This window comes from Haematobia irritans, chromosome 3 (genome assembly GCF_050003625.1).
Source record: "Haematobia irritans isolate KBUSLIRL chromosome 3, ASM5000362v1, whole genome shotgun sequence".
NCBI lineage: Eukaryota > Metazoa > Arthropoda > Insecta > Diptera > Muscidae > Haematobia > Haematobia irritans.
Window position 1 is genome coordinate 46,245,666 of NC_134399.1, and position 26,499 is coordinate 46,272,164.

At 32.6% G+C, this 26,499-nt stretch overlaps 1 protein-coding gene across 1 annotated transcript in view; it reads right to left on the bottom strand.

Annotated features, from left to right (window-relative positions):
- Positions 1 to 526: 526 nt before the first annotated feature.
- Tre1 (Trapped in endoderm 1) overlaps positions 527 to 26,499 on the bottom strand; it is a 348,474-nt gene continuing 322,501 nt past the window's right edge. The window contains exon 7 of the mRNA XM_075299345.1: positions 527 to 708. Coding sequence (XP_075155460.1) covers positions 537 to 708 — 172 coding nt within the window. The 3' untranslated portion in view covers positions 527 to 536. The remainder of the gene's footprint in view (positions 709 to 26,499) is intronic.

Here is a 26,499-nt window from a genome sequence, read left to right on the forward strand (position 1 = left end):
CAGATAAATAAATAATGCAGTCTTATTTTCTGATTTTTGATACATAAGGCCGTAAGGATACAAGTAAATGGTGCATAACATACACAAAGAAAGAAAGAACTAAGATTTACAATTTGAATATTTATGCGCCTTACCTATAAAATACACAAAGAAAGAAAGAACCAAGATTTGCAATGTGAATATTTATGCGCCTTACCTATAAAATTTTTCCAGGAAAAACAAAGAAATAAGCGAACAAAAAAGATATATTTAATCACATTCTTTATTTTAGTTTTGTTAGTAATACTAGCTTAGGTGACAAGTCGGAAAAAAACAGTAAAATATATATATATATATATATATATATATATATATATATATATATATATATATATATATATATATATATATATATATATATATATATATATATATATATATATATATATATATATATATATATATATATATATATATATATATATATATATATATATATATATATATATATATATATATATATATATGTATATATATATACATATATATAGTGAGATTTATAATGAATGGACTTGTTCTTCATAATTTTTTGGTTTCGCTCTATCAATATTCGTAGGGATCCGGTAAACATCAACAGACACCATTTTCGAGTTTTTGCTGTTACTTGGTAATGTAGTTGAGTTCTGCTCCCAAAACATAAGTGCATTAAAAAATTTGATGTAGGCAATCCTAAAATATAAAAACAAAAATTATCACTGTATACATCGTTTTAAAATTGAATAAAACACTAATTACTAATTATGTATTCATAGGGGTGAGTATCAAAAACGCAGTATTGATCCATATGAACTGAGTAATTAGTTCTTTTGTTTACTTAATCCCAGCAAAAAAAATTGGAAGTTCTTCCAAAGGCACAACTTTAAAAGCACTTCCAGAAGATGTACTCCCAATGATGTTCTTTACTTTAACTACACAGGAAGTTCTTTTCATTCAATTTTTTATAACACGCTTTTTTCATATTTTTAACGGGTAATTTTAACTTTTTTATTTCAAATTGTTTCAAAACAGTTTAAGAATTCATAAAATGGCACAAATTATTTAAATTTTGTCAAAAAAAAATGCTAAATCCAATCTGAAAAAATTGTGAATTTTTGAAAATATTTGGGGCCAAACTTTTCAGACAAGCGTTAGAATCCATTAAAAGTTATAAAAAAATATTTATTTGACAATATATCACAGATTTTTTTTAATTTACGCCCAAAACATTGAATTCTGATCACGCCTAAAGAAGTGATGCAAATTCAGTGCACCGGCTGTTGAAATGGAGGACTTCCGTCCTATGACAAGCCCATGTTAAATTCATCGCTTCTGCGTCAATTTTGCACCACTTCCGGATCCAAATAGAACATTTTCAGTACGATTTTGCTGGGATATTTATAATTCAAAAACAAACAAAAAATATGTTATAGCAAATTTCGGTGGACAAGAAAATGCAACGCTGTGAACTATTTATTTAAATAACATGGTTTTTGATATTAATGCTATTAAAAAACAATGTTGTCATGTCAGATATCATGGTCATAGCCAGTGTTATGGATGGAAATATTGAGAAAGTACCACAAAAGTGTCATTTTCAAACTAAAGTGTGCAGCTTTAGTTTGAAAGTCTCTTATATTTGTGAACTCTTAACCAGGGCTGTGGAGTCGGAGTCTGAAGATTTTGCTGGAGTCGGAGTCGTAAAAATTTTGATTGACTCCGACTCCGGCTAAACTAAATTTTTTAAAACATTTCACATTTTTGTAACTAAACAAGTTTTTACGCATATTAGTTTCCATTGCGTTATTCATTCGATCAATGTACGGTATGACTGTAAAAGAAAAGCAACTTTCAATAACGAAGATCATTTTATGTTTCCTAAAATAAATGGGGGACTAGCAGATGGGCTGAATCGAACCATTTTAATGCTTACCAACATAAATTTTTTTAAATATTTCGAACCAAGGCCGTATTCAGGGGGGGGGATGAGGGGGATCAAACCCCCCCCGAAATGAATGAATATTTTTATATAAATAAATATATATTTTTAGCTGCATAGAAAAATCTTATCGAAGATGTTGAAGAAAAGCTGAGGTTTTATTTTGAAAAACGCTTACCTGTAAAAATAGCACAAATCATAGAATACTAGTTGAAAAGCCCGTCAAACGACGGTCGAAAAAAACAAATTGTTTTTGTTCTCGCACCACAAATTTCATTTAAAGAAAATAAAATTTTGACAAAATTTTCTATATAAATAAAATTTTGCAAAAATTTTCTATAAAAATAAAATTTTGCAAAAAAATTCTATAGAAAAAAAATTTGCAAAATTTTTTCTATAGAAATAAAATTTTGCAAAAATTTCCTATAAAAATAACATTTTTACAAAATTTTCAATTGAAATAAAATTTTGACAAAATTTTCTATAAAAATAAAATTTTGCAAAAATTCTATATAGATTATCAAGAGACTGAATTTTAAAGAAAATATAATTTTGACAAAATTTTCTATATAAATAAAATTTTGCAAAAATTTTCTATAGAAATAAAATTTAGCAAAAAGATTCTATAGAAAAAAAATTTTGCAAAATTTTTTCTATAGAAATAAAATTTTGCAAAAATTTCCTATAGAAATAAAATTTTTACAAAATTTTCAATTGAAATAAAATTTTGACAAAATTTTCTATAAAAATAAAATTTTGCAAAAATTCTATATAGATTGTCAAGAGACTGAATTTTAAAGAAAATATAATTTTGACAAAATTTTCTATATAAATAAAATTTTGCAAAAATTGTCTATAGAAATAAAATTTTGCAAAAAAATTCTATAGAAAAAAAATTTTGCAAAATTTTTTCTATAGAAATAAAATTTTGCAAAAATTTCCTATAGAAATAAAATTTTTACAAAATTTTCAATTGAAATAAAATTTTGACAAAATGTTCTATAAAAATAAAATTTTGCAAAAATTCTATATAGAAATAAAATTTTGACAAAATTTTCTACCGAAATAAAAAATCGATAATATAGAATCGCATTCTTTTTATACCCTCCACCATAGGATGGGGGTATATTAACTTTGTCATTCCGTTTGTAACACATCGAAATATTGCTCTAAGACCCCGTAAAGTATGTATATTCTGGGTCGTGGTGAAATTCTGAGTCGATCTGAGCATGTCCGTCCGTCCGTCTGTTGAAATCACGCTAACTTCAGAAAGAAACAAACTATCGACTTGAAACTTGGCACAAGTATTTGTTATTGATGTAGGTCGGACGGTATTGCAAAAGGGCCATATCGGTCCACTTTTACGTATAGCCCCCATATAAACGGACCCCCAAATTTGGCTTGCGATTGCTCTAAAAGAAGCTGATCCGGCTGAAATTTGGTACATGGTATTGGTATATGTTCTCTAATGACCATGCAAAAATTGGTCCACATCGGTCCTTAATTATATATAGCCCCCATATAAACCAATCCCCCGATTTGGCTTGCGGAGCCTCTAAGAAACGAAAATTTCATCCGATCCGGCTGAAATTTGGTACATGGTGTTGGTATATGTTCTCTTATGACCATGCAAAAATTGGTCCATATCGGTCCATAATTATATATAGCCTCATATAAATCGATTCCCAGATTCGGTTGAAATTTGGAACATGGTGTTAGAATGTCGTCTCTAACAAACACGCAAGAATTGGTCCATATTGGTCCATACCGCTAATATCCATGCAAAAATTGGTCCATATCGATCTATAGTTATATATAGCCGATCCCCAATCACACAAAAATTGGTCCATATCGGTTCATATTCATGGTTTGCCACTCGATACAAAAATAATCTACCAAAATTTTATTTTTATGGAAAACATTGTCAAAATGTTATTTCTATAGAAAATTTTGTAAAAATTTTATTTCTATAGAAAATTTTGTCAAAATTTTATTTCTATAGAAAATTTTGTCAAAATTTTATTTTTGTAGAAAATTTTGTAAAAATTTTTTTCTATAGAAAATTTTATCAAAATTTTATTTCTATAGAAAATTTTTTCCAAATTTTATTTCTATCGAAATTTTTTTCCAATTTTACTTCTATAGAAAATGTCAAAATTTTATTTTGTCAAAATTTTATTTCTATAGAAACTTTAAACTTAATTATATACATATTTAATCGGCCTTTTTTAGTTTAATATATACTACGTATGGACTACCTTGGAATTTAGAAGACGGTGTTAGGAAGTTTTAAGATACTTTGCCATCGGCAAGTGTTACCGCAACCCAAGTAATTCGATTGTGGATGACAGTCTTCAGTAAAAGTTTCTACGCAATCCATGGTGGAGGGTACATAAGCTTCGGCCTGGCCGAACTTACGGCCGTATATACTTGTTTCGACTAAAACTTTCTTGAAGTTCAATAAAATCTTGTTTTTGACTATGTCTTTTACAAAATCGAGATTTTCTTCCCACATGAACATGTCTGTTTTGCCATAGTTGTAAAAGACTATTAGCAAATAAGGTTGATAAAGACTTTCTCAAAATATTAAAATATTTTGTTAAAACTAATGTACCATAAATCTGATATCGACTCAAAAATGTCTACACAAAAGGTACTAAATCATTCGCGGGGGTACTACGGTACTGACCGGGGTGAAAAAGGTTTGAAAAAAGTACTATAGTACTGCATTTTCCATCCCTGCATTTACTACGTGCTCATCCGAACGTTAATTTTCAACAAAGAAGAGATTAAAGACGTATCTTAGAAATTCGACTAGAGAGCAGACTCAAAGGATTGGCATTAATGTCGGTTCATCGCCGAATAAATGTGCCGACTGAAGAAGTCATTGATTTATTTGCTGCCCTAAAAGCCCGTCGGCTCAATTTAATATTATAAAAATATTGTATATATACCTATGCATAAATAAAATTTTCTACACATGAGATTATATGAATATTTTTTTTTTTAGTTGAACCCCCCCCGAATTAAAATCCTGGCTACGGCCTTGTTTCGAACAATCGATTTTAGTTTTTTAATTTTATTATAAGACCATATACCAGCGTTGCCAGAATTGTTTCACCAAAAACCGCTAGATTTGCCCAAAAAAATAGCTAAAAAAAAGCTAAAAAATGCTAAAAAATAGCTAGAATAAAAGCTAAATTTTTTGTATCAAAAGTCACATTTTTGATTGAAATTTAAAAACTTAAAGTCTTTATTTCACTTAAAATGCATATTATATTCATTTTAATTCCACTTCTGTGAGACTGTAACAATATCTAAGGCATATTAGCTCTGTTTGCGTATTCGATACATTTTGATTACTATCACAAATTTTTTCCTTCGTTTTGTGGGAACTACCTTCCCAACACCTCTATTTTATTTACTTGTTATTTTAAAATATTAAATAATCTAAGCATGCTTTGGATTTGGTAAAAAAAGAAATGATTTGTCATTTTTTTTTAAATAAAATTTTAGTTTGGTTTTGAAATTGTGAGAAATTTGAAATACATTACTTTTATTTAAATTGTAGAAAATATCTACAGTTTACATTTCCCAGTAAAAACATTTTCATTTTCTTCACACTGAAAAAAAAGCATACTCATTTCCAAAGATTTTGTCTTTACTTTAAAAAATTTGGTATTGATTCCGAGCCAAAGAAGCGGAGAATACAAGTAAGGATACTTTTAAGACACAATTCTCTTTTAAATTTAGGTTTTGTGTACTTGCTTCTAGGAAGCAAATTTTAATTTTTCGCTTTCTCAGCTTTTTTTCTTCATATGCTATCAAAGTCCTTTAAAACCGAGTTAACGGCAACTTTATTTTCCAAATTAGGACTCGACTTCCAGTAGAAATTATGCTATGTTTGAAGTAAAAAACTTCTTTAAAATAAAGTTTTGAAAAACATGTCCTATATTTGAACGATTTTTTGCTTTGTAGTCAAGATGCAAAGAGACAACAAATTTAAAGACAATTTCATTAAATTTAAAGAATTTTTCTGAATTATTAAAGTCAAGTTGACCTTAGCCTATAAATTTTTTCTTTCATGTTAAGATACACATTTTTAAGTCAAATCACTTAATTATAAGGACAATACGACTTTATTGAAAAGTTTATCGACTTTTGGACAAGGAAAATAACTCTATTTTAGAGAAATGCGTCTTCTATGCTAAGCAAAATTTGTATTCGTATTTTAAAGACATGAAATCTTTGACCTCACGACAATATTTTTTTCAGTGCATGAGCTATCAAAGTGCTTTAAAAACGTGCTAACGCCAACTTAAATTTCCAAATTCAGACTCGACTTCAAGTAGAAATTATTGTATGTATACGTTTTTAAAATAAAGTGTTGAAAAACATCTTCTATTTTTGAACGCTATTTTGGTTTGTGGTTAAGATGCAAAAACTCCTCACATTTAAAGACTATTTCATTAATTCTTCCTTCTTTCATAAAAACATACCCATTTTTAAGTTGAATCACTTAATTATAAGGACAAAACGACTTTATCGTCTTTTGGGCAAGGAAAACAGTTTATATAAGAGAAATTCACAAATGCTATTATAACCAAAATTCGCGTTCGTATTTTAAGGAGATGAAATCTTTGGCCTCACGACAATATTTTTTCAGTGCACAAAGCAATTCACATCTACTATTTTAATTTAGTAATATCGCAATAACTTTAGAATATTATAATAACATAAAAAGGATAAACGAGTCAAATGCTAATATTCCCAATAATTTACTGACAGTTTATCTAACAAATTAGTATGGTAATAGTAGATTTAAAGTTTACGATAACTCTTATGAATATGATGAAAAAACTTTACAACAAGGTGTATTTGCTACAAAAATGCCCGCATAATGGCTGGAATCATTATTAATGTTTCAACTGAGCTTTGAAATATGTGGAAACCCTTATTCTTGCAGCAAGACTTAGATAAAAACGCCGTTTTATCCATATTTCAATAGAAACATGTGGAAAATAAAACAAGCCAAAAATAGCTAAAAGGGTCATGAAAAAAAGCCAGAAAAAAAGCTAAAAGCTAAATGCATTTTTTTCCCGCTAAAAAAAAGCCAAATCTAGCGGGAAAAAGGCTAAATTGGCAACGCTGCCATATACCTATATACATATGTCGAATATTGGCAGAAATTTTTTTTCAATAGAAGATACAGTTCCTATCTATCTGATAGGAGTTTTTCAAAAATTTATTTCTTTAGAAAATTTTGTCAGAATTTTATTTCTACAGAAAATCTTTAAACATTTATTTCTATAGAAAACTTTGTAAAAATTTTATTTCAATAGAAAATTATGTCAAAATTTTATTTCTATAGATATTTTCTCAAATTCTCAAAATTTATTTCCATAGCAAATTTTCTCAAAATTTTATTTCTAGCTTATTATCACTGATACTCACTGCTAAGTCGAAAATTTGTAAATTATGAATTATAAATGCATTTTTGCCTAATTGCCTAAAAATTTGTAAATATTTCCAATATGTATACCCTGCGCCACACTGTGCCCAAGATTTTGTAGAAGTCTTACAAAATATTATGCAAATAGGGTCAGCTTTAAATGTTGGTTAATGGGAACATAAACCCAAACCGCTCAACAAATTTAAAGAATTTGAGATTTTATCGAAATGCACAAGTTGTGTAGGGTATATTAAGTCGGCCCCGCCCGACTTCAGATTTTCCTTATTTGTTTTTTTTTTTTACTAATATTCTGTTTCGTCCAATAACGTTAGATTTAAATTTTAAGTACATAGATTTTGTTGAAAAGTATACAATTGTGTAAATCGGTTCAGATTCAAATTCATTCATATGGGAATATAAACCTTTATATAGCTCGTAACAAACTTAAAGGATTAGAGAAGGTATCAATAATTTTGGTCCACAATGTGTTGAAAGACCGATATTGCCTTAAATTTGAAATATAGGTTTCAATTGGCTTCAAATGTGATCTTTTTTGCATACCTAAATAAATACGATAATTTACATCGATCCATTTACTGTAGCCCCGCACAATACAACTACAAATTAGTGGTATTAAAATGAGATTTAGTTATATTGACCGGAGTCGACTCCGGTGTCTGAGTCGAGTAAAATTGGCTCGACGCCACAGCCCTGCTCTTAACACTTCATTACCATTGTGTTTATGATTTCTTACCAAGGGCAAGTGTAATGCTTTTTAACTACGTGCACATTAAAAAAGTGGACCCTCCAGGGATCTAAAGCCAATTAAAGTCTAATGCCAACTTAACTTTATTTTAGTTCATGAAAACTTTTTGTTTTTAGTTAAATTTTGCCCAACAAATATAAAAAAAAATACAATTATTTCCCCAGGCGCCAAATACTTAATGATCAAAAGAGTAAATAGTAACTCTACTCTCTCAAATGTTTTCCACTTCTTAATAAAGAGGGTAATAGACGGAACCTGCGGGGGAAAGATTGAAATGTGCAAGAAATTGTTAAACGGTAAAATTCTAATAAAAACAAAGAATTATACCCAATCTTATCCAATTATGCTCACTCAGCCACCGTATTTACCTGGAAGTCACTGAGCATCCAACTCTAACAGCCTATTTCTGATATCCGAACGAAAGCAATAGCGAACGAACGGTAGTCACGCACTTTCGTCTAGATTTGGGTTTCTCTAAATTCGCATAGCTCACGTTACTTTACCAATTTTGGTATTGATTCCGAGCCAAAAAAAGCGGAAAATTCAAGTACGTATACTTTTAAATTTGGGTTTTGTGTACTTGACTCTAGGAAGCAAATTTTAACTTTTCGTTTTTTCAGCTTTTTTTCTTCATATGCTATCAAAGTGTTTTAAAAACAAGTTGATGACAACTTTATTTTCCAAATTCATACACGACTTGCAATAGAAATTATGCTATGTTTCAAGTAAAAACATCTTTAAAAGAAAGTGTTGAAAAACATGTCCTATTTTTGAACGATTTTTTTCTTTCTGGTCAAGATGCAAAAAGACAACAAATTTAAAGACAATTTCATTAATTTTAAAGAATTTTTCTGAGTTATTAAAGTCAAGTTGACCTTAGCCCAAAAAAAATTTTCTTTCACGCTATGATACCCATTTTTAAGCCAAATCACTTAATTATAAGGACAACACGACTTCAAAGTTTGTCGACTTTTGGACAAGGAAAAAAACTTTATATTAGAGAAATGCGTCTTCTACGCTAAGCAAAATTTGCATTCGTATTTTAAGGACATGAAATCTTTGGTCTCACGACAATATTTTTTTCTGTGTACTGTCAAATCTCAATTAGTTAAAAAAGCCGCATACATTTTAAAAATTATTTTTCATACAATTCAAGCTGACATCGCCCTTTATTTGGCAAATTTTTCCCATTGTTGATATTTGGTTTCGTTCAATATTTTTTTTAAGAAATTAGACCGCGTAGAGAGATATGTATTTGTTATACCGTAAACCACATAGTGGTCAGGGTATAATAACTTTGATCTGCCAAAAAATGTGCCTATCAGAAATATTGATTTTAGACCCCATAAAATATATACCGATAGACTCATGTCTGTCCATGTATTTGTTGTTCGCAGGATTCCGGTCGCAATTATTAACCGATTTTGATGAAATTTGGTATGCGGCGTTTTTCTGGCAGAAGGATGAATTTGGAAAAATCGGATCAAATTTAGATATAGCTCTGTCCGTCTGTCCATGTATTTGTTGTTCGCAGGATTTCGGTCGCAATTATTAACCGATTTTGATGAAATTTGGTATGCGGCGTTTTTCTGCCACAATGATGAACGCTATTGAATTTGGAAAAATCGGATCAAATTTAGATATAGCTCCCATATATATGTATCTCCCGATTTCGATAAATGGGGTCAAATTGCGCTCATTTACTAACCGATCAGCGTTAAATTTGTCACCAAGTAATATAATTCATCCCTCTTTAAGTGTGCATAATTTCATCGAAATCGGTTCATTTAGATATAGTTCCCATATATATGTTTCGCCCTATTTTCCCAAATTTGGCTATAAAACCCTTATTAATCAACGATCTTACTCAATGTTAGCCAAATCTAATTTTTTTGAACTTACTATTAGAGGTGTGCACATGAGAAATATTTTACTCACGCACACTCACGCACGATATTGTTTGGTAAGATTCAAGCTCACGCACACTCACGAAAAGAAGATTTGTACTAACGCACACTCACGCACGAAAATGTCGTGACTCACGAAAAATACCTTGACTCACGAAAAATATCGTGACTCACGAAAAATGTCGTGACTCACGAACAATTTTTTGAGTAATTTACCTTAGCGACGTGTCTGAAAACATGAGCATTATTAAAATCGAGAGCGTTATTACACTCTTAGCATCCCAGGTGTCACTAAAATTGTAAATGAATTTAAGTCTTAAGCTTTTATGTTGGTGAGCGGGATTATTTTCGTGAGCGTAAATCTTTACTCACACACACTCACGAAGATAATATTTTCGTGACTCACGCTCACGCACGACATTTTGGTTTGTTAATCACGCACACTCACGCCGTTGCCATGAACGTGACCCACGACTCACGCATGAGTCACGAAAATTTTCGTGAGTCACGACAATTTCGTGTCACGTGCACACCTCTACTTACTATGTGCAAAAAATTATCGAAATCGATTCAGATTTAGCTATAGGACCCATATATATGTATCGCCGGATTTTCACAAATTTGGCTTACTCTAATCTTCTATAGCACTGATTCTATGTGGAAAATATCATCCAAATGGGTTCAGATTTAGATATAGCTCCCATATATATGTGGCCTCATTTATTAACCGATAAAATTTAGCACAAGGTAATCTCCTGTAATATGAAAAAAAAACTGCAATATATAATCCAAATCGGTTCAGATTTAGATATAATTCCCATATATATGTATATGTGTATACGTTTTTGAAAAAATTACAGCTTATAACTTTATTTCTGACCATAATAGCTTTATTTAATACCCGATCTTACTCTAATTTAGCACAAGGTAACCTTTTTTGGTATCAACCAAATCTGTAAAATATCATCCAAATCGGTACAGATTTAGATATAGCACCCATATATATCCATCGATCGATTTTCCCAAATTTGGCCATAATACTCTTACCCAGCTTAAAAAGCGTCGCCAAAAAAGTAATCAAAATGTTCTTTTTGGATCCGGAAGTGGTGCAAAATTGACGCAGAAGCGATGAATTTAACATGGGCTTGTCATAGGACGGAAGTCCTCCATTTCAACAGCCGTTGCACTGAATTTGTATCACTTCTTTAGGTGTGATCCGAATTCAATCTTTTGGATGTAAATTAAAAAATCCTGTGATATTTTGTCAAATAAATAATTTTTATTATTTTTTATAATTTTTAATGGATTCTAATGCTTGTCGGAAATGTTTTGACCTCAAATATTTTCAAAAATTCACAATTTTTTCAAATTGGATTCAGCATTTTTTTCGACAAAATTTAAATGATTTGTAACATTTTATGAATTCTTACTCTGTTTTTAACCTAATTTAAATGAAATAGTTAAAATTACCCATTAAAAGTATGAAAAAATTAATCCGAGGAACGCCGATATGAGACAAATAAGACTATAATACCCACCAAAGTTAAGAATGAAAGTCAGTCAAATGGATCTTAGCCATCTATTAACAAAACCAGTTTATGATGTAGTTTAAAAACTGATGTGCTTGGTATTTTGGGTCTGGAATATGTTATCAAGATACTCAAGTCATCTTTGATACTCAAGCCAGCTATGAATGCGCGAGTTTGTTTGAAATGCATTTGCTATACATTGTCATTTGAAGAGCTGCAATCACCATACACATATGATTTTGACATCTTAAAATTTTGTCGAAATAAAAAAATTGTAATCATATGGGCCCATGATTTAACCTACTTGTTCAGCCATGATTATACTATTACATAAATCTATTGTCCTATTTCCAGAAATTTGGACTTATTACCCACACTAATTGAACGATTTCCTCTTTTTTAATAATGGACTCAATATCAATTACTATAGCTTCTAATATCCGACATTTCTGTTCATTATAAAGAGGTACCCCTTAACCCTTTCACTACCGAAATAAACCTTATGTTAAAAGCTTTAATTTTTCTTCTGTTTTTACTTTTACTAACAGCATGTAGAAAAGAAATTGTCATTTTGATAACCTACCTCAAATACTTCAAGAGCTATATGAGCTTGTTCTGAAAACTTGATTCTTGAATTGCTACCGAATGGCCTTACGAAAATGAGCGCTATTTGGCCTACAATATCTTTCAAAGTTTGAGAAAAAATAAAAAAAGAACCCGAAAGAGTATCAGCTATAGTTTTTGTATAAATGTCCATTTACTAGAAACATACAGTAGAAAAATTGTCTCAAATTTTCGTATTTTTCATTTATTGTTAAAGAAGTTTCTAAAAATGTATTTTTGTGCTTACCAATATGAAAAAATATTTATAGCTTATTTAGATTGAAGCCTCTACTTTAAAATAACATCGAGAAATAAATCGAAACTAAGTGGGAAAATAGAATTTGTGTCGTTTTCGAATGTCCTTCTAAGTGGACATCGGTAGTGAAAGGGTTAATGTTCTTATATATGGAAATGCGGTTTATCTCCCAAACCTTTACCATTGATACCCCACAAACAATGTTTACAAACTCAGTAGGGATGGTTTAGGGTATGATATAGTCGGCATCGCCCGACTTTCTACTTTACTAACTTGTTTTTCTATATATCTGCAATAATTAGGGTCGGTTTTCCTTTTAATGAGTGTTTCATTTCAAATGTATGTGTTTGTTCGTTTTAGAATTTCCTTTAAACGGTCTGGCGGCATGGCGGTTGTAAAGAGAAATAGATCGATATAAACCACTTTAATCATATATTTGCACCAAAAGCGTCAATAAATGTATCAATTATTAAGTTTTTCCTTATTTATGGATGCCTTTTTCCACAAAACGAAAGGTTTGTACAAAGTGAGTGTATTTGACATTTCCCTTCGACAAAATGCGAACGAATGGAGATTCAGAAACCTAATTTTAGTGGTGACGTTACGTTTTTGTTCGCATTGATTTTCGTCTCACTTGACGTTTAGATAGAGCTTAGAGCAAACGAAATCAGCTGATTTTCGTTTTGTATGCAAACGAATAGCAGGATTCGGATATCAGAAATAGGCTGTAAATTACTCTCTTGGGTTTATCTATGCTCGCGACCTCTTCGGAACCCCCGAAGAAGAGATTCTATACGAGCTAAAACCAAAACAAGTATGTAAAGTTGACAAAATAAAATTAAAGTTGTTTTTGAAAACACTTTTGTCAACCCATATATTCCACTCGCACTAAAATGCAAAAAATGCCTTCGCTTTCGCATCGGCTTCATGAGAGAATAACAACCACTCTTCTTCAAGAAAAGTATGTCCAATATTTTTAAAAGAAAAAGAAATTGAAACCATCATTGCGATCGAAAAAGTCAGCAGAAAAATTGCAATTAAAAACAAGTTAGTAAGGTCTAAAGTTGGGCGGAGACGACTATATTTAACCCTTCACCATTATGTAGACCAAAATTTTTTGATACCATCTCAACTCCTTCAAATTTGTTTGGAGTTATTATGAAGGTTTATATTCCCATATATAAATATTTAAATCAGAACAGATTTGGAGAAACATTTTTAAACTTCTATAAAATCTCTAGGCTATAAATTTATAAATCGGCTAATGACCTGAAACAAAACGCAATTAAGTACAAAAATATGGGAAATATAAAGCTAAATCCATTTTATTGAACAAAAGTCCATTTATGATTTATCCGGCGATACACATGTATTAGAGGTATATGAAAATTTGAGGAATTTTATTTGGCCATATCGAGCGACATTTACACAATTAATTGGTATTTTTTCTTTTTTTAAATCGGTTAAAAAAAGAGTAAGTAATTGATAAAATGGTTCAAATTTTGCCGTAAAAATGCAAAATCAATTCTAAAACAAACGATAATTTTTGAAAATATTCGAGGTCAAACGTTGTAGACAAGCGTTAGAATGCATTAAAAATAAAAAAAATATATAAAAATTATTTAGCCTTGATATCATTTACTATTTTTTAATTAAAATCAGACAAAATAATAAAGGAACTTAAGTTATTAAACTAAACATAAATTTAGGAACTTAAGTCATAAGTTCAACCAAAGTTTTATTTCACAAATATCAGACTTCAAAAAATCACTTGTAACAAAGAACTTACAATTTAGAAGAAAAACTTTAAGAAATAAAACTAGATATTGTCATCGGCAACTGCTACTACAACCCAAGTAATTCGATTATGCATGAAAGTCTTTAACTTTGTAAGGTCGTATTTACTTGTTTAATATTATATAAAAACAATGGAAAATCACAAATAGGTTTTCAAATTCCGGGGGGCTTAAATTTTTCTGGGGGTCTAAGCCCCCTCCCCAGAGGCCTTCCTACACTTATGAATCTATACCAATGTGAACTAAATTTGGTACACAATGCTAAAATCCTACTCTCAGGGCAAAATTTCAAGTAAATCGAAATGAAAATTTGGTCAAGGTTGTTATATGAATCTAAATCAGGCAAAAGATATATATGGGAGCCATATGTAAATCTGAATAGATTTCAACTATATTTAGCATTCTTGACCTTGTACTCTTTGTGCAAAATTTGAAGGAAATTAAGACAAAATTCTCGTCTCTAGGGCCAATTAAATCCATATCGGGCGAAAGATATATATTGAAGCTATATCTAAATCTGAACAGATTTCACTTAAATATAGCAAGCATTGGCAGAATTTCAATTCCACTCTCTGTGCAAAATTTCACGAAAATCGGTAGTAAACTTTGGCCCCTGTATTTGGGAGCTTTATCTAAATCTGAACCGATTTTAACCAAATTTAGCAAGCATTGTTAGAATATCAATTCTACTCTCTATGCAAAAGTTAACGTGAATCGGTGTTATGGGTTTAAATATATCTATCTATCTATCTATATATATATATATATATATATATATATATATATATATATATATATATATATATATATATATATATATATATATATATATATATATATATATATATATATATATATATATATATATATATATATATATATATATATATATATATATATATATATATATATATATATATATATATATATATATATATATATATATATATATATATATATATATATATATATATATATATATATATATATATATATATATATATATATATATATATATATATATATATATATATATATATATATATATATATATATATATATATATATATATATATATATATATATATATATATATATATATATATATATATATATATATATATATATATATATATATATATATATATATATATATATATATATATATATATATATATATATATATATATATATATATATATATATATATATATGTTTTTAAATATAATATGCTTGGATGCAAACATATATTAATTTAGAATTAGCCTATAAACATATATGTGTTTAGTAGCTTGGAGCGCTGTTTAACAGGGAGCGATATTGAATTAAGTTGGTGGTTGTTGCTTGTTATTACAAAATTAACATTTTATTTTTCCTTGGGCAATTGATCAGCTTCTTCTTTGATCCTTACAAACTGTGTGGTCCGCTGTTCGAATCCCCGTCCGGCAAAAGGTAAAATTAAAATAAAAAAAATCATACAATTGAATAATTTCTTCTACAATGTTTGTATTACAGAAAAAGGTGCTAAGAACTAAAAAATCTCGTGGAAGTGAGAAAGATGTGGGGGAATATACAATTGGGCAGAAACAAAATTTTGAGCATTCATTTTTGCTTCAAGCATATACATTTATGATGCCCAATGGGCATTATAGGGGTATACTCACGCTCACAAAAAATCGCTTCTGTAACATATACTCCCCAACATATTTTGCTTCAAGCATATACATTTTTGGGTATTGCCCAAACATTTATATGTTTGATTTCTTCCAATATATAATATGTTTGAAAGCATATTGGTCTAAACAATATATGTTTGGGTAGTCTAAGTTCCAAACATTTTGTATTTTTGCATCCAAATTCAATAACGTTGTCTTCCAAAAAACAATATGTTATTATGTGAACATATAATATGTTTGGAAGCATTTTGCTTAAAAAAATTCTCCCAAACAATATTGTGCTCAAAATTTTATTTATTTATTTATTTATTTACAATCATAATGAAAGTTAACGATACCGACGACACTAACGGCAAGATATACTCCGCAGTGTCTGCATAATTGTCTGCACGCGCAGACCACAAGATGCTTACGCTGCAACTTAAGCGTTCCCATAAATGCCAGACGCTTACGTTGCAGGTAAACGTTCCCATGCCATCGGACACCAGCAGCAATCAACAGGTGAAGACCACGAATATGAAGTTTGCTGCCAGGGAGAACTTGGAGGAGCGAGCAGTCTTGGCTACACCACGAAGTCGCACGGATTAGTCGCGTTAATGTTTAATTATTTTCAATTATTGTAATTGTTATTTTGGAAAAAATATAATTGTTAATTTAAAACTTTAAATCCCGGTGTTTCTCTGGCGCAGTTGGTCGCGCCTTATTTTATTTTTTTCGGTAAGTGCCGGGGAAATCCTTTAACTGGCGCCCGAGCAGGGACCCGCTAAAAAAAAAAGAATAGCGGAGTCCTGGATAAATTATAAAAAATCGAACTCTAGCATTCCTACGGGACCCTGCAGAGTATAATATACAAAAGAATAAATAAAATATACATTAAATAAAATATTATTATAAATGCAAAAATATAGTAATCTGAGTGATTCATACGTGACCCTCCTCAGACATAAAATTAAAATAAATTAAATTGAAAAAGGATTTCTCCTTGGCCGCGTCGCGAAGCCAAGACTCAAAAAAAATAAATAAAAGACAGACAAAATTTAATAATAAAAAAGCAAAGAAAAATCTATAATAAAAAGCGAAAAAACAAAGAAACATATTTTTAAATCGAAGTAAAATTTGAAAAGGAAAGAAAGGAAAAGTTTAATAAAAAAAAAAAAAAAAACCTTTTTTGAAAAATTGAATTTTGAATTTGAAAGTGAAAAAAAAAGAATAAATTTTGTTTAGAAAGAAAAAATTTATAATAAAAAGTGAAAAAACAAAGAAAACATATTTTTAAAGTGAATCTTGAAAAGGAAAGAAAGGAAAAGTTTAATAATAAAAAGCCTTTTTGAAGAAATTTGAAAAATTGAATTTTGAATTTGAAAGTGAAAGTGAAAAGAAAAAAAATTTTTAAGAAAACATATACAAATTATTTCGGAGGACCTGTGCACAAGAGGTAAGTCCTAGATTTAGAATTATATATAATGGAGGAACTGAAAAATACAGTTACGACGTTGACGGGAGCGATAAATAGATTTATGGAGCAAATTAGGTCGGTCGAGGGAGACTGACAGCCATTGAGACGACCTTACACGGAAACGTGTTAGGTCAAGTTATGTCGCGGCTCGAAGAATTGGAAACGACACGGGAAGGTGTTGAAGCTCGCGTGAACAACGCTGTTAGGCCACTGCAACGCCCACGTAATGTGGACGACCTTAGGGATATATCTCGGTTGCCGGATAGTGTGAAAGAGTTGCGCACGTTTGATGGTAACCCTACGCAATACGTCTCATGGATTCATTCTGTAGAATCCATTCTGAAGGACTTTGAGATCGTTAGGGACGAACCGATTTACAGGGCGATTGTCCAAAGTATTCGTCAGAAGGTAATAGGTGCAGCCGACACAGCTCTGGTTGCTTATAATGTTTTTGATGGTAGCTGGGAGGATGTGAAAAGAGTCCTTTCGCTCCATTATGCTGACAAAAGAGATATCCAGACACTGGAGCACCAGCTCAATCGTCTATCGCAGGGATCTTCGTCTCTAGGGGAATTTTATTCTACGGTCAATCACCAACTTTCACTGATTGTCAATAAGCTTAAAACGGAATCTTACAGCGAAGAAACAATTGGGGCTTTAGTTGAAACCTATCGTAACAGGGCGTTGGATATTTTTATCCGTGGCTTAAAACCGGATCTTTCTCGGATGATAATCATCCAAAGACCGAAAACACTTCCTGAGGCATACTCCGCTTGCCTCGAACTTCAAAATCTCACTATGAGAAATGATATATTGCATACGAAGACAGGCACCTATAAGGGTGATTTGAAACCCATGGATACAATAAATCACCCGTCGCCTTCCAGACCATGGAAACCTATGGTGATGCGGCCTGAAATGAGATGGCGACAGGCCGTTCGTCCAGGAGGTGCTAACTTCAACTCACCTCATGGCTATAGTTCCGGTTTAGACCACCATTACCTCCACGATATCCGGCTATTAAAAACGAGCCAATGGATGTAGACAGGTCCATCCAATCGAGACATATAAACTATACGAACAACCCCAAAGGCGCTGTAAAACGAAGTGCTTCGGAAAAGTACGTTAATAACAAACAACCTCGCCTGTATCACATAGAAACCGAACCAGATGTGGCCGCTCCTGCTGAAGACTCGGTGGAAGAAATCTATATCGAACATCCAGATGGTGAAGTAAATTTTATGGAAGTCGCCGATCCAGCCTGCCTTACATAGAATACTCCCTAAAAAACCAAAAAACATTACAATTTCTGATTGATACGGGCTCAAACAAGAACTTCTGTGGCCCATCCCTATCCAATGGCAGTACACCTCTAGATAGACCAATCGTAATACGTACAGTGGGAGGTGACATAAGTATCGACAGGAAAGTGACAGGAAAGTTTTTTAATTATGTAGGTATAGACAAATTGATTTCGTTTTATATATTGCCAAACTTAGATTCATTTGATGGGATAATTGGGGATGATACCCTTAAGGAATTGAGTGCTGTTGTGGATAGGAAAAATAATATTTTATTGTTACTTAATAACATCGAAATTCCTTTGAAAGAGAAACGGATGCAGGAAATCAACTACATTTTGGGTGAAGAATTTTCGCCTGAAATAAAATCAAGAATAGAAGGACTTATCGACAAATACAAACCATTATTTGGACCTTTAGATGGGAGTGAATTAGCAGATTCAAACGTACTGGCCGACATAAGAACTAGCACAGACGAGCCAATTTACACTAAAAGTTATCCTTACCCTGCATGTATGAGGGAGGAAGTGGACAGACAAGTTGAGGAATTGCTATCAGAAGGTGTAATTAGGCCATCAAAAAGCCCCTACAATTCTCCAATTTGGGTTGTTCCGAAGAAACCAAAGCCAAATGGAGAAAAACAATACAGGATGGTTGTTGACTTTAAGCGTTTGAATGCTGTGACTATTTCCGATACATATCCCATTCCAGACATAAACACTACCTTAGCTAGTCTAGGAGATGCGAAATTTTTCACAACGATTGACCTTACATCGGGATTCCACCAGATCGCTATGAAACCAAAAGACATTCCAAAAACAGCCTTTTCCACGATGAACGGCAAATTTGAGTTTTTACGATTGCCTTTCGGATTGAAAAACGCACCGGCTATTTTCCAACGAATGATCGATGATGTCCTTAGGGAGTACATAGGGAAAATATGTTATGTATACATCGACGATATTATCGTGATGGGCAGAAACGTAGAGGATCACTTACGGAACATCGACACCATATTCGCAAAACTTCACAGGGCAAACTTGAAAGTTAATCTGGAAAAAACACACTTCATGAAGACCGAAGTGGAATTTTTGGGATACATTGTAAGTGATAAAGGCATAATGCCTGACCCAAAAAAGGTGAAATCAATTGAGAACCTTGCCCCCCCTGAAAATCTTAAAGATTTGAAGAGTTTTTTAGGAATGACCTCCTATTATAGAAGATTTATACGTGACTATGCAAAGGTAGCAAAACCACTTACAAATCTAACCAGGGGAGAAAATTCAAAGATAAAAGCGAGTCAGTCGAAGAACGTTCCCATTAAATTAGATGATGATGCAATGAAAGCCTTTGACTCGCTGAAAGCAATGCTAACGACGGCTGAAGTGCTAGCATTCCCGGATTTCGAGAAACCTTTTAACTTAACGACGGACGCCTCTAATTATGCCATAGGTGCAGTATTATCTCAGGGAGAAATTGGCAAGGACAAACCGGTAGCCTACATTTCCCGATCGCTCAATGAGACCGAGGAAAATTACGCTACTAATGAAAAAGAAATGTTGGCTATAGTGTGGGCCCTCGACAATCTGAGAAATTATTTGTATGGAGCGAAAAAGATTAAAATTTATACCGACCACCAGCCCCTCACTTTTGCCTTGGGTAATAGGAACTTAATGCCAAGCTCAAGAGATGGAAGGCTCGGATTGAAGAGTATAATCACGAGTTGATTTACAAACCAGGTAAATCGAACTACGTGGCAGATGCTCTATCTAGATTAAAATCTTTTTCCAATCACTTGTACCATTCTTCCACTGATACAGCTAGTGAGGGAAGAATTGAACAAGACGATTTGGAGAACACGCGAACTGCCTCCGAGGGCAACATGGATATAACAGAAGACACACTAACAGCCTCAGAAGGTAACAACTATGATGGTATGTCATTTTGTGCTACAATTCGTAGTGCAGAACAGGATTCTTCTGACCTGATACCCCATGTAGAGGCACCAATAAATGTATTTAGAAACCAAATAATAATAGGCCAAGGAATCGACATGATAGCAGTTGAAGAACCCCATCGTGGATACACTAGGCACTTTGTATCTTCCAAACAATGGGATAGGTCTTCGCTTGTCACGACATTGAAGGAGAGGTTACAACCCAACATTGTGAATGGCATCAAAGTCCCAGAGAATTTGCTTGGTGAGATGCAGGAGATCTATGTGGAACACTTTTCGCAATACAAGATACGATTTACTCAAAAGATGGTGACAGACATCACTTCAAAAGAACGCCAATTTGAGATAATTCAGTCGGAACATAGGAGGGCGCATAGCAATCCTCGAGAAAATAGAGAACAAATCCTGGAACAATTTTACTTCCCCCAAATGAACGCTAGCATCAACAGATATGTGGCCACCTGTGATGTATGCAATTGTTGTAAATATGACAGGAAGCCTGCACGGCCACAGCATCAGAGAACTCCGGACCCCAGGTACCCGTGTGAGATCCTTCACATGGATATTATGGAGATCCAAGGACAGAAATTATTGACATGCATTGACAAATTCACGAAATTCGCAAAGTTTTTCGGCATCAAGAATAGGTCATTGTTGGAAGTGAGAAGAAAATTAATTAAGGTTTTGCACTTTTTTACGGCACCCAGAATTCTTGTCACGGACAATGAGAGTAGTTTTATTAGTCCTTTAACAGAAAATTTTATTAGGTCTCTTGGTATTCAGTTATATCTTACTCCTTCACAGCGGAGTGAGGTCAATGGGCAAGTCGAAAGGCTGCATTCAACCATCATCGAAATATATAGGTGTCTAAGGACGGAGTATCCGGATCTGTCAGTGAAAGAGTTAGTCGAAATCTGTGTTGATCGGTACAACAATACAATCCACTCGGTAACAAAGAAGAGACCCAGAGACTTATTTTTCAATAGAATTAAAGGGGCAAGCTATGAAAAATTGCTCTCTGAACAAGCGAAGGTGAATAAGGATCTTAGAAGTGATTTAAGACGAAGAATGACGGTTCGTAACAAGAAAATAAACGAGAGGCGACAAGGGCCGAAGAAATATAGAAAGGGAGATGTAATATATGTTGCAATTAAAACAATTAAAGGAAAGAACAAGGCCTTATTTAGAAAGGAGGTTGTAGAAAAAGATAACAGGGTAACTGTACTGACAAGGAGTGGTAGACGAATTCATAAGCAGAACATAAAGAACATAGGCACACCGACCAAAAACAAAAGCTCTCCATAAAAACGGACGCATTAGGCTCCTTACCTCCTTGTGCACACGACCGAAAATTATAAAAAATACTTCCAAATTGTCTTTCCTTTTGCGAAATAAATTCAAAAAATATAATGCAAAAAAGAGAAATAAAAAATATCACAAATACAAACGAAATACAAGAAATTGAAGAATAAATGAAAATACAGGCATGATAACAAATGGCCCCTAAAGAAATCTAAATTTCAAGTGGTAAGCGTTAAATTGCGCTGGGGTTCAAATCTCCATGGGCCCATGAGAACAAAGATATGCCTGAAAATCATTCGCATATGATGTGCTTGAACAAGTTGCGTACAGGCTTAAAGGCGCAACGGCGGCACATCATAGGTCATGGTTTTATAAAAAAAAATATTTAAAAAAAAGAAATATTAAAAACCCATACTAATATGTGTACCCTCATATAAATTATATGCCAAAAAATCATTCGCTGATGATGTGCTTGAACAAGTTGCGTACAGGCTTAAAGGCGCAACGGCGGCACATCATAGGTCATGGTTTTATAAAAAATATTAAGAAAAGAAATGTTAAAAACCGATACTAATATGTGTACCTTCATATAAATTATATGCCAAAAAATCATTCGCTAGTGATGCGTTTGAACAAGTTGCGTACAGGCTTAAAGGCGCAATGGCGACGCATCATTGGCCATGATTTTATAAAAAAAATATATACAAATGGTACTGATTGTAAGAAAAAAAAAAAAAAAAACAAAAAATGATATAAGAATAATCATGAAAGAATGAAATTAAGAATGAATGAAATTAAGGAATAATATGTTGATAAAATGATAAATGTATTTACATAATTAACAAGAGCCGGCCTGTAAGTGGGGACCAGTTGTACCTTAGTAGGTTGTGGGAGGCATGCCTGCTTGCGACTAAAAAGGAATTATGCGACCCCTCCATGGCAGTTCGAGAGAAAAGCTAAATACATCCACTAGAAAAAGAAAACACGAAAAATGAAAACAATACATACATGAACAAAAGAAAACAATTTTTGAACTATTAAGCACAAAGAAAATAAAGAAAATCTACTAACACCACTAATGAGAGAATGAAGAATGTAAAAATAACATGATTTACGAAAAAAATGAATACTAAAATTATATACTATCTAACCAATTAAATTCAAAAGATAAAAAAAAGAAGAGAAAAAGAGAAAACCTGTTTATAACCTAGCACTCAAGAAAAAAGAAAAAATTTTGTTTCCTTTTGAAGATTACTTCCAGATATGTTGCTTCAGTGGATTTTGACATTACTCGTCCTCGTGACTCCAATGCATACAATCCGGATATACCACTACGAGACACCCTTGGTATCACTCGAAGCCGGCAATGGATGGATAGTAGATGGAAATTTTAAACTAATACATATTATTGATTTGGATAATTATATAACGATCCTCACTAATGTATCAACCACCATCCAAAACCAACTCCCCCCAAGCAAAGGCAAAGACTTCATTATGCATCACCTGTCCCAGACGAATGAACGCCTCGAAGAACTTAGGAGCGTGAAGAAAAGGGCTCCAAGGTCAATCGATTGGATTGGGTCCGCATGGAAATGGGTCGCTGGAAACCCTGATGCCTCTGATTGGAATTCGATGCTCATGAGCCAGAACAACATCATTCATAACAATAACGAACAGTTTAAAATCAATAGCAACCTACAACAAGGAATGGACCGTATAGTCCGGAAGATCGATGAGGTTGTTGCGAGAATGAATAATGTTACAAATGGGAAAGATTTGGATAGAATCGAGCGAATTACTATGGGCGAGTTATTGGTTCTTAAAGATGAGGTCAATGAAATAGTCCGAGCTTGTCAATTGGCGAAAAAAGGAATCGTGAACACAAACTTATTAAATCAAGAGGAAATCAACGAGATAATCGATGAACTGGAGACGCTTCCTTATAGCAACATAATAGAAGCCATAGAATATGGGACACCATCCGTCTATACTAATGGATCAATCTTACTATACGTCCTCTCGATTCCGAAGTTGGGAAAAGACTTTTATAACCAACTAATCGTAAGAGCAACCATTCGTGAGGGAAGACAAATTGACCTGAAATTCGACAAGATTTTAATTAACGAAGCTGCCATCTATGGCCTTAAAAGCAGCTGTCTCTCCATAAACAACTCCACAGTTTGTCAAAAATCGTCATTGACCAAATTATCACCGGACCACTGTCTCTCCAGGATCCTTAAAGGTGGTTCGGCCAAATGTGATTACAAATTCACGAATGAAACAATAATTGAACCATTGGCCGATGACGTCATATTCGTCACGAATTACGAAGGATGGCTAGAATATGACAGAGAAAATAAATTCCTGAATGGCACCTACCTACTTCAAATGTTTAACGAATCCCTGACCATCAAAAACCAAACCTACTCGAGCACTACAATTACGAAGACACAAGCTCTGCCACCGGTACTCGCAAACATAACCCATGACAATCTCCTGTTAGACATCGAGCATGTCCATAGTATAAGCCTCAGTAACATAAATAGGCTAGAAAAATTGAAAACGAAATTCATCCAGTCCTTCAGTATGAATGTTATAATTGTTGTCCTAATCATGACATGTATTGGCTGGCTATGGCATCGACAGACACGCAAACTGAATCTTCCAGAAGTACGCCAGCATCCTTCCCCTGCTCATCCTACGATCTGCGGGACGCAGATTTTTAAGGAGGGAGGAGTTAACGATACCGACGACACTAACGGCAAGATATACTCCGCAGTGTCTGCATAATTGTCTGCACGCGCAGACCACAAGATGCTTACGCTGCAACTTAAGCGTTCCCATAAATGCCAGACGCTTACGTTGCAGGTAAACGTTCCCATGCCATCGGACACCAGCAGCAATCAACAGGTGAAGACCACGAATATGAAGTTTGCTGCCAGGGAGAACTTGGAGGAGCGAGCAGTCTTGGCTACACCACGAAGTCGCACGGATTAGTCGCGTTAATGTTTAATTATTTTCAATTATTGTAATTGTTATTTTGGAAAAAATATAATTGTTAATTTTAAAACTTTAAATCCCGGTGTTTCTCTGGCGCAGTTGGTCGCGCCTTATTTTATTTTTTTCGGTAAGTGCCGGGGAAATCCTTTAACTTGAATTATGAAAATAAACAGGTAATATAGGTGCTAACAACATAGGTTTTCGACCTGAATGCTCAAAATTTTGTTTCTGCCTAATTGTATATTCCCTCACATCTTTCTCACTTCCACGAGATTTTTTAGTTCTTAGCACCTTTTTCTGGAATACAAACATTGTAGAAGAAATTATTCAATTTTATGATTTTTTTTATTTTAATTTTACCTTTTGCCGGACGGGGATTCGAACAGGGGACCACACAGTTTGTAAGGATCAAAGAAGTAGCTGATCAATTGCCCAAGGGAAAATAAAATGTTAATTTTGTAATAACAAGCAACAACCACCAACTTAATTCAATATCGCTCCCTGTTAAATAGCGCTCCAAGCTACTAAACACATATATGTTTATAGGCTATTTCTAAATTAATATATGTTTGCATCCAAGTATATTATATTTACAAACATTTTATGTCCCAAACATAATATGTTCTAACATATTAACATATATGTCCCAAACATGTTATGCTAGTTTATGAACATTATATGCTTGCACTCAAAAATATTGTGTTTAAAAATTTGTGTTCCAAACATATAATGTTTATAGCCAAACATATGAAAAACAGTCTTTTTCATCCGTGTATGTAGCGATAAATATTCCATCATTGTTTAATAGTGGTCGTAATTGTATTTACAAATTACGTTGTTAGCTCAAATTTGACCATAATTTTTATTGTATTGACAAGAAAATTCGTTGATATTTTTTTGTGTGTATGTGTTAGCTTTAATTCTTGTATATAAATACTGTATTCAACTGTTCTAATTTTTAATTTTCTTATTAGTAATAGCTTTGTAGTTTCTTTTAATAGTTTCCCTTATTCTCTTAGAAGTGCCAACGTAGGGCTTTCTGGCGTTTTCACTTCGTGCTTTTGGTGCTGTTTAAAATTTGAACAATATTGAGTTTGTTTGACGACACCTTTTCATACAAAAAATCTGATTTAACTATCAAAAGCTAAAGAAACTCAACTATATTTCAAAATATAGAATTTGATTGTTATGAAGGCGGTATTGATTCTTTTTTATCAATATTGATAGGGTATTCTTTTGAAATTCTAGTGACGAGTGCAGAATTTCTGAACTTGATATAGGTGACTCCCTTCAAATATTAAAATACTTGAATATTAATATTGTAAAGTATGCAGGGTGCCGGTAGGTGATTGATGATAAATAAAATTTGGCAAACACTGAATTTCCTAAATTCCCTGCCTACCCGATTTGTGGCCGGCGCTTAAGAGCGCCATTAGACCAGGAAAAAATGTCGCAAGAGGAAATGTCGTGGAATATAAAGACGTGAACTGAAGGCTCTTAAGGAAGGAAGACGGCAATCCCGGTGACGACAAAACCAAAGA